Source organism: Hyla sarda, chromosome 2 (assembly GCF_029499605.1).
Source record: "Hyla sarda isolate aHylSar1 chromosome 2, aHylSar1.hap1, whole genome shotgun sequence".
Classification (NCBI taxonomy): Eukaryota; Metazoa; Chordata; class Amphibia; order Anura; family Hylidae; genus Hyla; species Hyla sarda.
This window is the reverse complement of record NC_079190.1, coordinates 428617968-428633193: the sequence shown is the minus strand read 5'-3', so window position 1 is coordinate 428633193 and position 15226 is coordinate 428617968. Positions and strand designations below refer to the sequence as shown.

At 43.4% G+C, this 15226-nt stretch overlaps 1 protein-coding gene across 1 annotated transcript in view; it reads left to right on the top strand.

The window, feature by feature from the left end:
* The window catches only part of PIPOX (pipecolic acid and sarcosine oxidase), a 155598-nt gene that overhangs the window by 92370 nt on the left and 48002 nt on the right, over positions 1–15226 (top strand). Inside the window, exon 3 of the mRNA XM_056559050.1 lies at positions 8122–8335. Coding sequence (XP_056415025.1) covers positions 8122–8335 — 214 coding nt within the window. The remainder of the gene's footprint in view (positions 1–8121; positions 8336–15226) is intronic.

The window sequence follows — 15226 nt, the reverse complement described above, 5'->3', positions numbered from 1 at the left end:
AACATTTTTTGTCAAAAATGTTTGTCTTTTTTATTAGGGATTGTGAAGCTTTGGTGCATACTCATGCATCAGCCAACTCCAGCCTGTGTCATTCAGGCAATATATGGTTTACTGATGGCGCTGCTGGGCCTGGGTCTGGGAATTAAAAATTTTCTCATAGGTAGCACCCGCTATCCAAAAGTCTTCTTCATAAATTTCTACAATTGTTGTGTTTTTTTGGAGGGATTGTGAAGCCCTAGTATGTACTCATGCATCAGCGAACTCCAGGCTGTGTCATTCAGGCAATATATAGGTAGCACCCACCGTCCTAAATATTCTTAAAATTATTTTAGAAATGGTTGTTTTTTCTTTGGGATTCTGAAGCCCTGGTGTGTACTCAATGCTGCTTCCTGCTACACTCTGTCAGCCCGTTGGTCCTGCGACAGTGTGCTACTCCGCCTCCACATCCTCCACTGTGTCTTAAGCCTCCACTGCCCGGACAAGTCTCAGTGGCCCTTCAGCATACCATGTGTGCAGGTCACGGCGGTGTCACTTTGCTCTTTACATGGTTTGCCTTGGCGAGAAGTCTTGGAAACAATGGCCGGTCAGGGCAATGGAGACGTTGCGCCTAAATCTCACGGCCACATGAGCCCTGTGGGGGCTTGTTGGATTTGGTTCTTCGTACCCAAACGCTGGTGTCCGGGACACGCAAAGGTTGTTTTAAATTTCAAATAAAAAAATGATGGCGCTGCTGGGCCTGGGTCTGGGAATTTAAAATTTTCTCATGGGTAGCACCCGCTATCCAAAATCTTTTTAAAAAAATTCTAAAATTGTGGTGTTTTTTGGGGGGGACTCGTGCATCAGCCAACTCCAGGCTGTGTCGTTCAGACAATATATGTGTTACTGATGCCACTGTGGGGCCTGGGTCTGGTGATTTCAAATTTTCTCATAGGTAGCACCCGCTATCCAAAATCTTTTTCAAAAATTTCTAAAATTGTAGTGTTTTGGGGGGGGGGGGAATTGTGAAGCCCTGCTGTGTACTCGTGAATCAGCCAACTCCAGGCTGTGTCATTCAGGCAATATATGCTTTACTGATGTTGCTGTGGGGGCTTGTTGGATTTGGTCCTTCGTACCCACACGATGGGGTCCGGGACACTCAAAGTTTGTTTTCATTTTCAAATAAAAAAAAAGAGGGTGCTGCTGTGCCTGGGTCTGGTAATTTTAAATTTTCTCATAGGTAGCACCCGCTATCCAAAATCTTTTCCAAAAATTTCTAAAATTGTGGTGTTTTTTGGGGGGATTGTGAAGCCCTGGTGTGTACTCGTGCATCAGCCAACTCAAGGCTGTGTCATTCAGCAATATATGGGTTACTGATGCCGCTGTTGGGCCTGGGTCTGGGAATTTCAAATTTTCTCATAGGTAGCACCCGCTATCCAAAATCTTCGGTATAAATTTCTTAATTCATCTTTTAATCCTAGGGATTGTGAAGGCCTAGTGCCTACTCATGCTGCTGGCAACTCCGGGCTGTGCCATTTATCCACTATATGGTCTCCTCATGCTGACAACATGTCCATGCTGTGTCATTAAGCCACTATGTGGTGTCCTCATGCTGCCAACACCTCCACGCTGTGCCATTCAGCCAATATATGGTCTCCTCATGCTGCCAACACCTTCACGCTGTGTCATTCAGCCACTATATGGTGTCCTCATGCTTCAGCTTCATCCAAGCTGTGTCATTCAGCCACTATATGGTGTCCTCATGCTGCCAACACCTCCACGCAGTGTCATTCAGCCACTATATGGTGTCCTCATGCTTCAGTCTCATCCAAGCTGTGTCATGCTGCCAACACCTCCACGCTGTGCCTTTCAGCCACTATATGGTCTCCTCATGCTGCCAACACCTCCACGCTCTGTCATTCAGTCACTATATGGTCTCCTGACACTGATGCCACCACCAGGCTCTGTAATTGTGCTGCTGTGCGGCAGTGATTCTAAAAGCGATGCCGGTAATCTGCATGTTATTCTGAATAACAGTATTATTTCACTAACCCAGCACACTCCATATGCGTTTTAGAAAACAGCAAAGTATTCCATACCCCTATAGAGGCTGTATGTAGGCTAGAAATAGCCTTTTTTAATATAGATTCGCCGTGAAAAAATTTGGATCAAAACAAACTTTATCGGAAAATTCGGCGAATAGGCCGAATCGAATTTTTGAAAAGTTCGCTCATCTCTAGAGGGTATGACACACAGCCCCCTTTGGCTGAGGTGGTGGAGCCTTGGCTGGCTGAAAGAGGGAGTAGCGTGCCACTGGGTGATGCAGTAGGCTGGACCACTACATCGTAGCCACGGTTCTCCCAGGCGGCTTTATGGTGGCGAAGCATATGATGACGCAGGGCTGTGGTGCCAATATTGGGACCCTGGTCACGCTTCACCGACATATCTTGCATGTGGCTATGTGAACCTCCCCCGGATCCTTGATGAAAAACTGCCACAACGCCGAGTAGCTGATTTTCCCACCAACAGTCCGCACTAATTGACTGCTACTGCCGCCGTCTACAGGGACACCTTTTCCACTACCTCCCTGGAAGGTAGGCTGCCGCGAAGCAGGTGGTCACCCCTGGGCACGTTTGGCTCCAGAATTTCCACTTCTGCCACCATGCTGACTGCCAACCATGCTACCATCTTGCTGGCTCAGCTGCTGCCTCACGGGCAACCTGCAACTCTCCTCCTGATGATGATGAAGCCCCTTCATCATCAACTCCCAATTGCAATCGGCTTCATCATCATCAACAAGTGTCTGCACTTCACTGATGTCCTCCTCAGGTTCCTCAACAGTGTCTGCATCAGGACCCTGAACCCTGGCAACATTGCCTTCCACATCACTCTCCTCATCACCACTTGTCCGCCTAGCGGGGGAAGCGGCAGATGTCGCCTCCATTTCTTGGCTGGGCAGTATCTGCTGAATGTCCTCTATTAAATTATCCTCACTGAATGGTGAGGACGATCTAATAGAGGACAGTCAGCAGCTACTGCCCAGCCAAGAAATGGAGGAGACATCTGCCGCTACTTCTTTAGGGGAGGGAACAGAATAGGACAGAGGCAATGGTAGTACAGGGACTGCTCCCAGCCATGCCAACTGAGGGTTGTGTCTGAGGAATCCACCGACTGTTGACTGGGGGTGTCAGATGTCACTTGTGATTAAGTGGATGACCGTGTTAACCAATTGATGGCAGATGGGTTGCTGGTCGAGACACAACTGCTAGCTGATACCGGGAGCTCAGGCCTCTCGCTGCAACTCCTGCTGCCACTCACCCCTAGTCTGCTGTGACCTCTGCCTAATGAATTTAGGCCTCTGCCACTCCTCTGTGCACATCCTGGCACTTCTCTGCCTGACATACTTAGTACATACATACATGGTATGCACTTATGAGGGCAGAAAAATGCGCTACAGTACACTTAAAAAAGTATCTGAGTAAAAACACTAGATGGTGAGTACTTTTTCCTGGACTTTCACAGTATCTAGGCCCTTGACATATTAACAGGTACAAAATAGTACACTACTTAGATGTACGTATGTGGTATACACTTATGAGGGCAGAAAAATGCGCTTCAGTACACTTAAAAAAGTATCTGAGTGAAAACACCGTCCGGTGAGTACTTTTTCCTGGACTTTCACAGTATCTAGGCCCTTGACAGATTAACAGGTACAAAATAGTACACTACTTAGATGTACGTATGTGGTATGCACTTATGAGGGTAGAAAAATGCGCTACAATACACTTAAAAAGTATCTGAGTACAACACCAGCCTGTGAGTACTTTTGCCTAAACTTTAACTCTATCTAGGCCCTTGACAGATTAACAGGTACAGAATAGTACACTACTTAGATGTACGTATATGGTATGCACTTATGAGGGTAGAAAAATGCGCTACAATACACTTAAAAAGTATCTGAGTACAACACCAGCCTGTGAGTACTTTTGCCTAAACTTTAACTGTATCTAGGTTCAGGTACAAAATAGTACACTTCTTAGATGTACATATGTAATATGCACTTATGAGGGCAGAAAAATGCGGTACAGTATGTTAAAAAAAAACGTATGTTAGTTAAACACCAGCGGGTGATTAGTTTTGCCTGGACTTTCACAGTATCTAGGCCCTTGACGGATTAACAGGTACAAAATAGTACACTACTTAGATGTACGTATGTGGTATGCACTTATGAGGGTAGAAAAATGCGCTACAATACACTTAAAAAGTATCTGAGTACAACACCAGCCGGTGAGTACTTTTGCCTAAACTTTAACTCTATCTAGGCCCTTGACAGATTAACAGGTACAGAATAGTACACTACTTAGATGTACGTATGTAGTATGCACTTATGAGGGTAGAAAAATGCGCTACAATACACTTAAAAAGTATCTGAGTACAACACCAGCCTGTGAGTACTTTTGCCTAAACTTTAACTGTATCTAGGTCCAGGTACAAAATAGTACACTTCTTAGATGTACATATGTAATATGCACTTATGAGGGCAGAAAAATGCGGTACAGTATGTTAAAAAAAAAGGTATGTTAGTTAAACACCAGCGGGTGATTAGTTTTGCCTGGACTTTCACAGTATCTAGGCCCTTGACGGATTAACAGGTACAAAATAGTACACTACTTAGATGTACGTATGTGGTATGCACTTATGAGGGTAGAAAAATGCGCTACAATACACTTAAAAAGTATCTGAGTACAACACCAGCCTGTGAGTACTTTTGCCTAAACTTTAACTCTATCTAGGCCCTTGACAGATTAACAGGTACAGAATAGTACACTACTTAGATGTACGTATGTGGTATGCACTTATGAGGGTAGAAAAATGCGCTACAATACACTTAAAAAGTATCTGAGTACAACACCAGCCTGTGAGTACTTTTGCCTAAACTTTAACTGTATCTAGGTCCAGGTACAAAATAGTACACTTCTTAGATGTACATATGTAATATGCACTTATGAGGGCAGAAAAATGCGGTACAGTATGTTAAAAAAAAAACGTATGTTAGTTAAACACCAGCGGGTGATTAGTTTTGCCTGGACTTTCACAGTATCTAGGCCCTTGACGGATTAACAGGTACAAAATAGTACACTACTTAGATGTACGTATGTGGTATGCACTTATGAGGGTAGAAAAATGCGCTCCAATACACTTAAAAAGTATCTGAGTACAACACCAGCCGGTGAGTACTTTTGCCTAAACTTTAACTCTATCTAGGCCCTTGACAGATTAACAGGTACAGAATAGTACACTACTTAGATGTACGTATGTGGTATGCACTTATGAGGGTAGAAAAATGCGCTACAATACACTTAAAAAGTATCTGAGTACAACACCAGCCTGTGAGTACTTTTGCCTAAACTTTAACTGTATCTAGGTCCAGGTACAAAATAGTACACTTCTTAGATGTACATATGTAATATGTACTTATGAGGGCAGAAAAATGCGGTACAGTATGTTAAAAAAAAACGTATGTTAGTTAAACACCAGCGGGTGATTAGTTTTGCCTGGACTTTCACAGTATCTAGGCCCTTGACGGATTAACAGGTACAAAATAGTACACTACTTAGATGTACGTATGTGGTATGCACTTATGAGGGTAGAAAAATGCGCTACAATACACTTAAAAAGTATCTGAGTACAACACCAGCCTGTGAGTACTTTTGCCTAACCTTTAACTCTATCTAGGCCCTTGACAGATTAACAGGTACAGAATAGTACACTACTTAGATGTACGTATGTAGTATGCACTTATGAGGGTAGAAAAATGCGCTACAATACACTTAAAAAGTATCTGAGTACAACACCAGCCTGTGAGTACTTTTGCCTAAACTTTAACTGTATCTAGGTCCAGGTACAAAATAGTACACTTCTTAGATGTACATATGTAATATGCACTTATGAGGGCAGAAAAATGCGGTACAGTATGTTAAAAAAAAAACATATGTTAGTTAAACACCAGCGGGTGATTAGTTTTGCCTGGACTTTCACAGTATCTAGGCCCTTGACGGATTAACAGGTACAAAATAGTACACTACTTAGATGTACGTATGTGGTATGCACTTATGAGGGCAGAAAAATGCGGTACATTACACTTAAAAAAGTATCTGTGTAAAAGCACCAGCTGGTGAGTACTTTTGCCTGGACTTTCACAGTATCTAGGCCCTTGACATATTAACAGGTACAAAATAGTACTCTACTTAGATGTATGTATGTGGTATGCACTTATGAGGGCAAAAAATGCAGTACAGTACGCTTAAAAAGGTATCTGAGTACAACACAAGTTGGTGAGTACTTTTGCCTGGACTTTCGTAGTATCTAGGCCCTTGACAGATTAACAGGTACAAAATAGTACTCTACGTAGATGTATGTATGTGGTATGCACTTATGAGGGCAAAAAATGCGGTACAGTACGCTTAAAAAAGTATCTGAGTCGAACACCAGCCAGTGAGTACTTTTGGCTGGACTTTCAAAGTATCTAGGCCCTTGACAGATTAACAGGTACAAATTAGTACACTACTTAGATGTATGTATGGGGTATGCACTTATGAGGGCATAAAAATGCGCTACAGTACACTTAAAAAAGTATCTGAGTACAACACAAGCTGGTGAGTATATTTGCCTGGACTTTCACAGTATCTAGGCCCTTGACAGATTAACAGGTACAAAATTATACACTACTTAGATGTACGTATGCTGTATGCACTTATGAGGGCAGAAAAAAGAAGTACAGTACGCTTAAAAATCGTATTTTAGTAAAACACCAGCCAGTAATTACTTTTTCCTGGATTTTCACAGTATCTCGGCCCTTGACAGATTAACAGGTACAAAATAGTACTCAACGTAGATGTACGTATGTGGTATGCACTTATGAGGGCAGAAAAATGCGGTACAGTACGCTTAAAAAAACGTATTTTAGTAAAACACCAGTCAGTTGTTGTGGAACAAAGACACAGATTTGCCCTAAAAAATTATTTCTTCCTCATGTGAAAACGTTTCTGCAGCTGAGGCAACACACAGCTCTCATCCCCTCTCTGTAATACAATGGTGTTCACAGTGACTGAGGGGTTAAGCGCTGCAATAAGAATTAATTTCTGTGCAAAACCGCTGTGCTCTGTGTCCTACAGAAGGCTGATTTGGCTAAGAGGTAAACAAGCTGCAACAAACTTTTCTGTGTAACACACACACACATCGATATCCGTCCTATCTCTCTGCAGTGTAATGAATGAAATGACGAGCCGTAAAATGGCTGCCGAATATATAGGGCTGTGACATCACAGGGGTCAGGGGTGACTGGCTGCTGATAGGCTGCATCCTGCATGTGATTCAGAGTCATACCGCCTACTTCCCTTCCCGCCTTGCCTTCCCGCCCCATGTAGTGACATGTGGATTCGCCTTTGTAGGTCTCGAAAATTAGAGCACAGAGAAGGAGAGAATACTGAAAAAACGCTTCTAAGAACGGAGCTGCAATGCATATTTAGATCGAATGCAAAGGGCCCTTTAGGGTTAAATGAGAAGGCTGATACAGTGATATACCTGTGATCTGCTCTGCCTCTTCACAGAAGTTGCAGATCACGTGTGTGGGTGGTCACTAATGGGCTGTAATGGGGTGTATATAGTGTACTTATCCAGACAGTGTGATATGGCCGGATGAAGTACTAAGTACGAAACAGAGCTTGTCGTCTGAGGTATCCCTCCTGCATATGTCCCCTCCCTATGGCATTATATGTGAGTATTTATTTCAACAAAGAAGTCGGAAGAATTTAACTTGGTGAGTTGCCAGTTTTTCCTATATCTCTTGTAACATTATGAAGATTAAATTGTCAAGTTAACCAGAGCACCACCATACACCTGCACCCAGCAGTATATATCTACCTCCACCTGTCTCCGAATATCCTCGTAGTGCCAGACTGCTTAGTGCGCAATCTTTTTAACTACTGATATTAACAGATTTAATGGAATGTCCAATTTGGATTGTTTGAGTTATAAGACCAATGTCCTTTTCCTCTGATGTATGACATGATCCTTGTTGGTCGACTAGAGCTGAGTTGATTTCAGTTTGATAAATTTTAAGAATGTCTTACAATATGTCCACAGGAAAACGGGCCTTGTGGTCATAGCCCCATCTGGTAATGAAGAGTTTCAGACAATATGTAAGAATATGGAAGAAAGGCATTTATCATGGGAGCCTCTGACTCAAGAACAATTCAAGCAGAAATGTCCAGGATTTGTTCTAAAGCCCGGAGAAGTTGTCTGCTGTGAGCATGATGGTGGAGTTCTGAGTGCCGACAAGGCCTTACGGGCTGTGCAGGTATGGTATGAATTCCCTGTACTAATATTCATCAAAGAGCTATTTAATGACTACACAGAACACCAAGGCATGTACACATAATTATGCACCCATACACAAAGTGAGAAACAAAACATTCCAGGTCCCCTGCTAGATGCACATTGGAACGTTCCCCACAATTAAATAAGCTAATGATTAAAATATTTGTATGCATAAGAATTAAAAAATCTCATTTTCAGTACTGACATGTCTTCATTCTATAGAGAGCACATATCCAAAGTGTGAAATTGCTTTGTTCATAAATAGTTCTTTGTTTTACGGTGGAAAGAGCTATGTAACTCTTCGGGGACTAGACCAGATTGCTGTATAGTTCTGTCTCACTTGTTCAGAGTTTCTGTAATGGAAAAAATAAAGGAAAATAAAGGAAAACAGAATCAATTTAAACAAATTTCAGTACATTATATTTGATCTATATCTAATTAAACATCCACACAAATTAAAAGGGCTGTTCACAGTAACTTGACAGATGTATACGAGTTGGGGTTGTCACTATGTGTAATTACACTTTCTCTTATCTCGTGCCTGTATATGAGTGAAATACACCAACTCTTATCTGCTATAGAGGTTGCCATTTACAGCGCCATTAACATCTTCATACTGTAGGTCAGGACTCACTTCTTCATCTTCAAGACATAAAGACATAAAAAGGCATGAAAAATTCAAACATTAGTCATTTGATTGAACACTTTGTTACATATTATACCTTTTATACCTTATTTCTTTATCAGCTGTTGGTGCACTGTAGAATTAAACTGTTGGTTGACCTTTCTTGATTTTACACTTGGATCTCATCCCACATTAGTTGCATGGAGCCATACAACAGCACCCATAAAAATATATGGGACTTTACCTCCATATGCTTTATGCATTATTGCGAGGAAATTAGGATAGGGGATAAGATGTCTGATCTCGGCTGCAGCACCCCAGACATCAGGTGCACGGAGCAAACTTCGCTCTGTGCCAGATGACTAGTGATGCAGGGCAGAGGCTCATGACATCATGGCCACGCCCTGCTCGTGACATCATGGGCACACCCCTTCAATGCAGGTCTATGGGAGGGGGCGTGATGACCATCATGTCCCCTCCTATAGACTTGCATTGAGGGGGCATGGCCGTGACATCACGAGCGGGTGTGACGTCACGCGCCTCTGGCACTGCACCCGACGCTCTAATTGAATGCCGGGTGCAGCAGGGAGAACGCGGGGGTCCCCATTGGCGGGACCCCCGCGATAAGAAATCTTATCCCCTATCTTATCCCCTTTCCCCTTAAAGATCGAGCGTTTTTCCGTTTTTGCACTTTCATTTTTTCCTCCTTACCTTTAAAAAATCATAACCCTTTCAATTTTGCACCCAAAAATCCATATGATGGCTTATTTTATGCGCCACCAATTCTACTTTGTAATGACATCAGTCATGTCACCCAAAAATATAAAGCAAAAAAATTTAAAATCATTGTGCGACAAAATTTAAAGACAATTAAAGACAAAATTTAAGACAAAACACAATTTTGTAATATTTGAGGGCTCCAGAAAGTTAAACAGATTTGTAAATTACTTCTATTAAAAAATCTTAATCCTTTTAGTACTTGTGAGCTGCTGAAGTTGAGTTGTTCTTTTTTTTGTCTAAGTGCTCTCTGATGACACCTGTCTCGGGAACTGTCCAGGGTAGAAGCAAATCCCCATAGCAAACCCATTCTAATCTCTGCAGTTCCCAAGACAGACAGAGATGTCAGCAAAGAGCATTGTTGTCAGACAGAAAAGAACAACTCAAATTCAGCAGCTGATAATTATTGGACGGATTAAGATTTTTTAATAGAAGCAATTTACAAATCTGTTTAACTTTCTGGAGCCAGTTGATATATAAAAAGAAATTTTTTCCTGGAATACCCCTTTAAAATTGTCATTTTCTGACCCCTATAACATTTTTATTTTTCCGCATACGGGGCAGTATGAGGGCTAATTTTTACGCCGTGATCTGAGTTTTTAGCAGTACAATTTTTGTATTGATCAGATTTTTGGATCGTTTTTTATTCATTTTTTCATGATATAAAAAGTGACCAAAAATACGCTATTTTGGACTGTGGAATTTTTTTGCCTGTACGCCATTGACCGTGCTGTTTAATTAACTATATATTAAGTTCGGACATTTATGTATGCGGCGATACCACATATGTTTATCTTTATTTTTATTTACGCAGTTTTTTTTTTTAAATGGGAAGGGGGGTGATTCAAACTTTTATTAGGGGAGGGGTTAAATGATCTTTATTAACTTTTTTTTTTTTTTCACTTTTTTTTTTTGTTGCAATGTTATAGCTCCCATAGGTGACTATAACATGCATTACATTGATCTCTCATACTGTTCAATGCTATACCATAGAATAGCATTGATCAGTGTTTCTGCCGCTTGACTGCTCCTGCCTGGATCTCAGGCACAGAGCAGTCTTCAGTGATCGGAGAGCAAGGAGGCAGGTAGCTTCCTGCAAGCTGTTCGGGAAGCTGTGAATTCACAGCGAAGGTCCCGAACAGCACCACTGAGCTAACCAGCAAAGTTTGATCACCACGTCTTAAGGGTTAATGCCGGACATCAGCCCGATCAGCGATTTCCGGCATTAGCCGTGGGTCCTGGTTGCTTAAAGCAACCGGGATCTACTGGGTGCGCGTCATAACTAAGGAATCACAGATGGACGTTAATGAACGTCCACTTTTGGCAAGGGGTTAAGGTTTGATGGGGTGTCTTTAAAATGCTGTAAGTTTATGACATTATAAATGTATTTTCTGTGTTTCCATGTATTACATGCATGCACTGAGCCTTATGCAGAGTGTAAGGGGGTTAACAGTTTCTACACATAAATCTATTGCACAATGCAAGGACATTAGTAATCTGTCACATGTCTGTCACATGTCCCCCCCAGGCATAGCCAATTAATGCTAAGGACTGTCCTCCTCTATCCCCAAGTGAGAAAAAAAACAAGTTACCATCCCAAGATTAGTGCAAGAACAAGCCAGTCTATGCCTAAAGGAACCATAACTGCCCAGGGAAGACCTATAACACATAACACATACAGCAAGGGAGTAACTTAACCAAACGTGAAGTAGAAATGCAAGCACCAGAACAACCAAAGTAAATATCTGTAAATATCTTCCAAACAGTGGCTAGTGACACTTTACCACTTGCTCCTGAACTAAAAGTATTAAGAACTGTACTACATATATGAGCTATTCCAGAGTATTTTGTATTAATCTGTACCAGGAGTAAAGTACAAGTTGTTTTCCATAAATCCTGGCTTTATAGGTAGGGTCACACCCAGTGCATTGGCAGCATCAGGGGCGGACACAGACAGCAGAGGGCCCCTGTGCAAAGAATGTGCCTTGCCCCCCCCCCCCCCAGCACTGTGCCCCCTCATGTACCTAGACCCCACCGGAGGGCCTCCACTTACGTGTAGTGTCGCCACTTGCCTTGTCCACCACAGGTGGATGGAACGGCTCCTGAGGTGGGCTCCGGGTGGCCCCTGTCCCTCTCAGTGTGCGGCCCAGGCCCCGTGAGTATTCCCCCGGGTCAGGCTGACCCGTATCTAGCTGGGAGGCAGAGGGCAGTGCTCCCCTTTACACTCGCACCCCTGGACTTAGCACAACACCCCTTGTCACCCCCTGGTTCCTTGGCTCCTTAGTAATAGAAGTGACTTACAGGCAGGGCCAGACTGGGACCAAAAATAGGCACAGGCATTTTAAAATAAACAGCCCATTTTAATGGTGGGGATCTGACTCATGGGACCCCCACCAATCACCTTGGTTCAAGTGGCTCCTCAGATGTTGGAAAGCTGCAACTCCCATCATGTCTGAAGTGACTACAGCTGATGGGACAGTCAGGAGACTACACAATGATATCAGTGACTACAGCTCTGATGGGACAGTTAGGAAAATACACAATGATATCACTGACCTGAGTGACATCTTCTCTGTTGTCTTTACTTTTCTTCTTCATCTGGTCCAGACACCAGGATTTCTTCCATCTTCTCTGCAGAGTCTGACTCCTGGACATCATTGGTTCCTTAATTTGTCAGTAGATCCTCATCCTCTGTATGATGACAATAATCATTATAACCTTGCCAAATACTGTACCCTGAATATAATACTGCCAACCACTGTACCCCTGAATATAATACTGCCAACCACTGTACCCCTGAATATAATACTGCCAACCACTGTACCCCTGAATATAATACTGCCAAATACTGTACCCCTGAATATAATACTGCCATCCACTGTACCCCTGAATATAATACTACCACACACTGTACCCCTGAATATAATACTGCAAACCCCCGAATATAATACTGCCAAATACTGTACCTCTGAATATAATACTGCCAAATACTGTACCCCCGAATATAATACTGCCAACCACTGTACTCCATGAATATAATACTACCACACACTGTACCAACCACTGAATCATCCCATACACCCCACGCACTCCATCCTCAGTCTCCTCATCACCCCATACACCCCACGCACCCCATCCTCAGTCTCCTCATCACCCCATGCACTCCATCCTCAGTCTCCTCATCACCCCATACACCTCACGCACCCCATCCTCAGTCTCCTCATCACCCCATGCACTCCATCCTCAGTCTCCTCATCACCCCATGCACTCCATCCTCAGTCTCCTCATCACCCCATGCACTCCATCCTCAGTCTCCTCATCACCCCCATACACCCCACGCACTCCATCCTCAGTCTCCTCTTCACCCCATATACCTTAAGAACCTCATCATTATTACACAGCTGACACCCCCACCCCCCCCCCCCCCCCGGTCCTTCTCATCAGGGCTGCCATCAGAAATTTTGGGGCCCCTTACACAGGTCAAGGCCCCCTTCAACCCCTCCCCGCCCCCAGGTAATTTTTAGATTGCATATACTTACCAGTGCTGTGCCATAGCACAGAATTGATCAGTGTTATTGGCGCTACCTTACTACAGGCTGTTGAAGCTTTCTGCACTAATGGAGCACAGATCAGACGAGCCGGAGGCAGATAGGTACCCTCCGCTGAGTTGATCGGGACACCACAATTTTGCTGTGGTCCTGATCAGCTCCTCTGGGCTATCTGGCAACCTATTTTCATACTTTTAGATGCTGCAATGAACTTTGATTGTGGCATCTAATGTGGTTAATGCTGGACATCACCCTGATTTGTGAACTCTGGCATTAGCCACATGTCCCAGCTCTAACCAACCGGTTATGAAGCATAGAACTGCAGGGGGGGCAGGACGTACATTTACACCCTGCAACCTTAAGAAAATACACATATACAGCCCCATATGCGTACACAGCCTCTATACAGCGCCAATACACACATATAGTCATGGCCGTAAATGTTGGCACCCCTGACATTTTTCTATAAAATTCTCACAGAAAAGGATTGCAGTAACACAGGTTTTGCTATACACATGTTTATTCCCTTTGTGTGTATTGGAACTAACCCCAAAAAAGGGAGGAAAAAAGCAAATTGGACATAATGTCACACCAAACTCCAAAAATGGTCTGGACAAAATTATTGGCACCCTTTCAAAATTGTGGATAAATAAGATTGTTTCAAGCATGTGATGTTCCTTTAAACTCACCTGGGGCAAGTAACAGGTGTGGGCAATATCAAAATCACACCTGAAAGCAGACAAAAAGGAGAGAAGTTCACTTAGTCTTGGCATTGTGTGTCTGTGTGTGCCACACTAAGCATGGACAACAGAAAGAGGAGAAGAGAACTGTCTGAGGACTTGAGAACCAAAATTGTGGAAAAATATCAACAATCTCAAGGTCACAAGTCCATCTCAAGAGATCTAGATTTGCCTTTGTCCACAGTGCGCAACATTATCAAGAAGTTTACAACCCATGGCACTGTAGATAAGCTCCCTGGGCATGGATGGAAGAGAAAAATTAATTAAAGGTGTAAACGCAGGATAGTCCGGATGGTGGATAAGCAGCCCCAAACAAGTTCCAAAGATATTCAAGCTGTCCTGCAGGCTCAGGGAGCATCAGAGTCAGCGCGAACTATCAGCCAACATTTAAATGAAATGAAACGCTATGGAGAGGACCCTAGAGGACCCCACTGCTGACACTGAGACATAAAAAAGCAAGACTACATTTTGCCAAAATGAACTTGATTAACCAAAATCCTTCTGGGAAAACGTCTTGTGGACAGATGAGACCAAGATAGAGCATTTTGTCCACCAGTGACATATGGTGGAGGTCAATGATGTTTTGGGGTTGTTTTGCTGCCTCTGGCACTGGGGGCCTTGTACAAGACATCATGAAATCTGAGGATTACCAACGGATTTTGGGTCGCACTGTACAGCCCAGTGTCAGAAAGCTGGGTTTGCGTCCGAGATCCTGGGTCTTCCAGCAGGACAATGACCCCAAACATACGTCAAAAAGCCCCCAGAAATGGATGGCAACAAAGCGCTGGAGAGTTCTGAAGTGGCAGCAATGAGTCCAGATCTAAATCCCATTGATCACCTGTGGAGAGATCCTTAAATTACTGTTGGGAAAAGGCGCCTTCCAATAAGAGAGACCTCGAGCAGTTTGTAAAGGAAGAGTGGTCCAACATTCCGGCTGAGAGGTGTAAGAAGCTTATTGATGGTTATAGGAAGACACTGATTTCAGTTATTTTTTCCAAAGGGTGTGCAACCAAATATTAAAGGGGTAGTCCAGTGGTGAAAAACTTATCCCCTATCCTAAGGATAGGGGATAAGTTTGAGATCGCGGGGGGTCCGACCGCTGGGGCCCCCTGCGATCTCTATGTACGGGGCCACGAGGCGGCGGCCGACACGCCCCCTCAATACATCTCAATGGCAGAGCC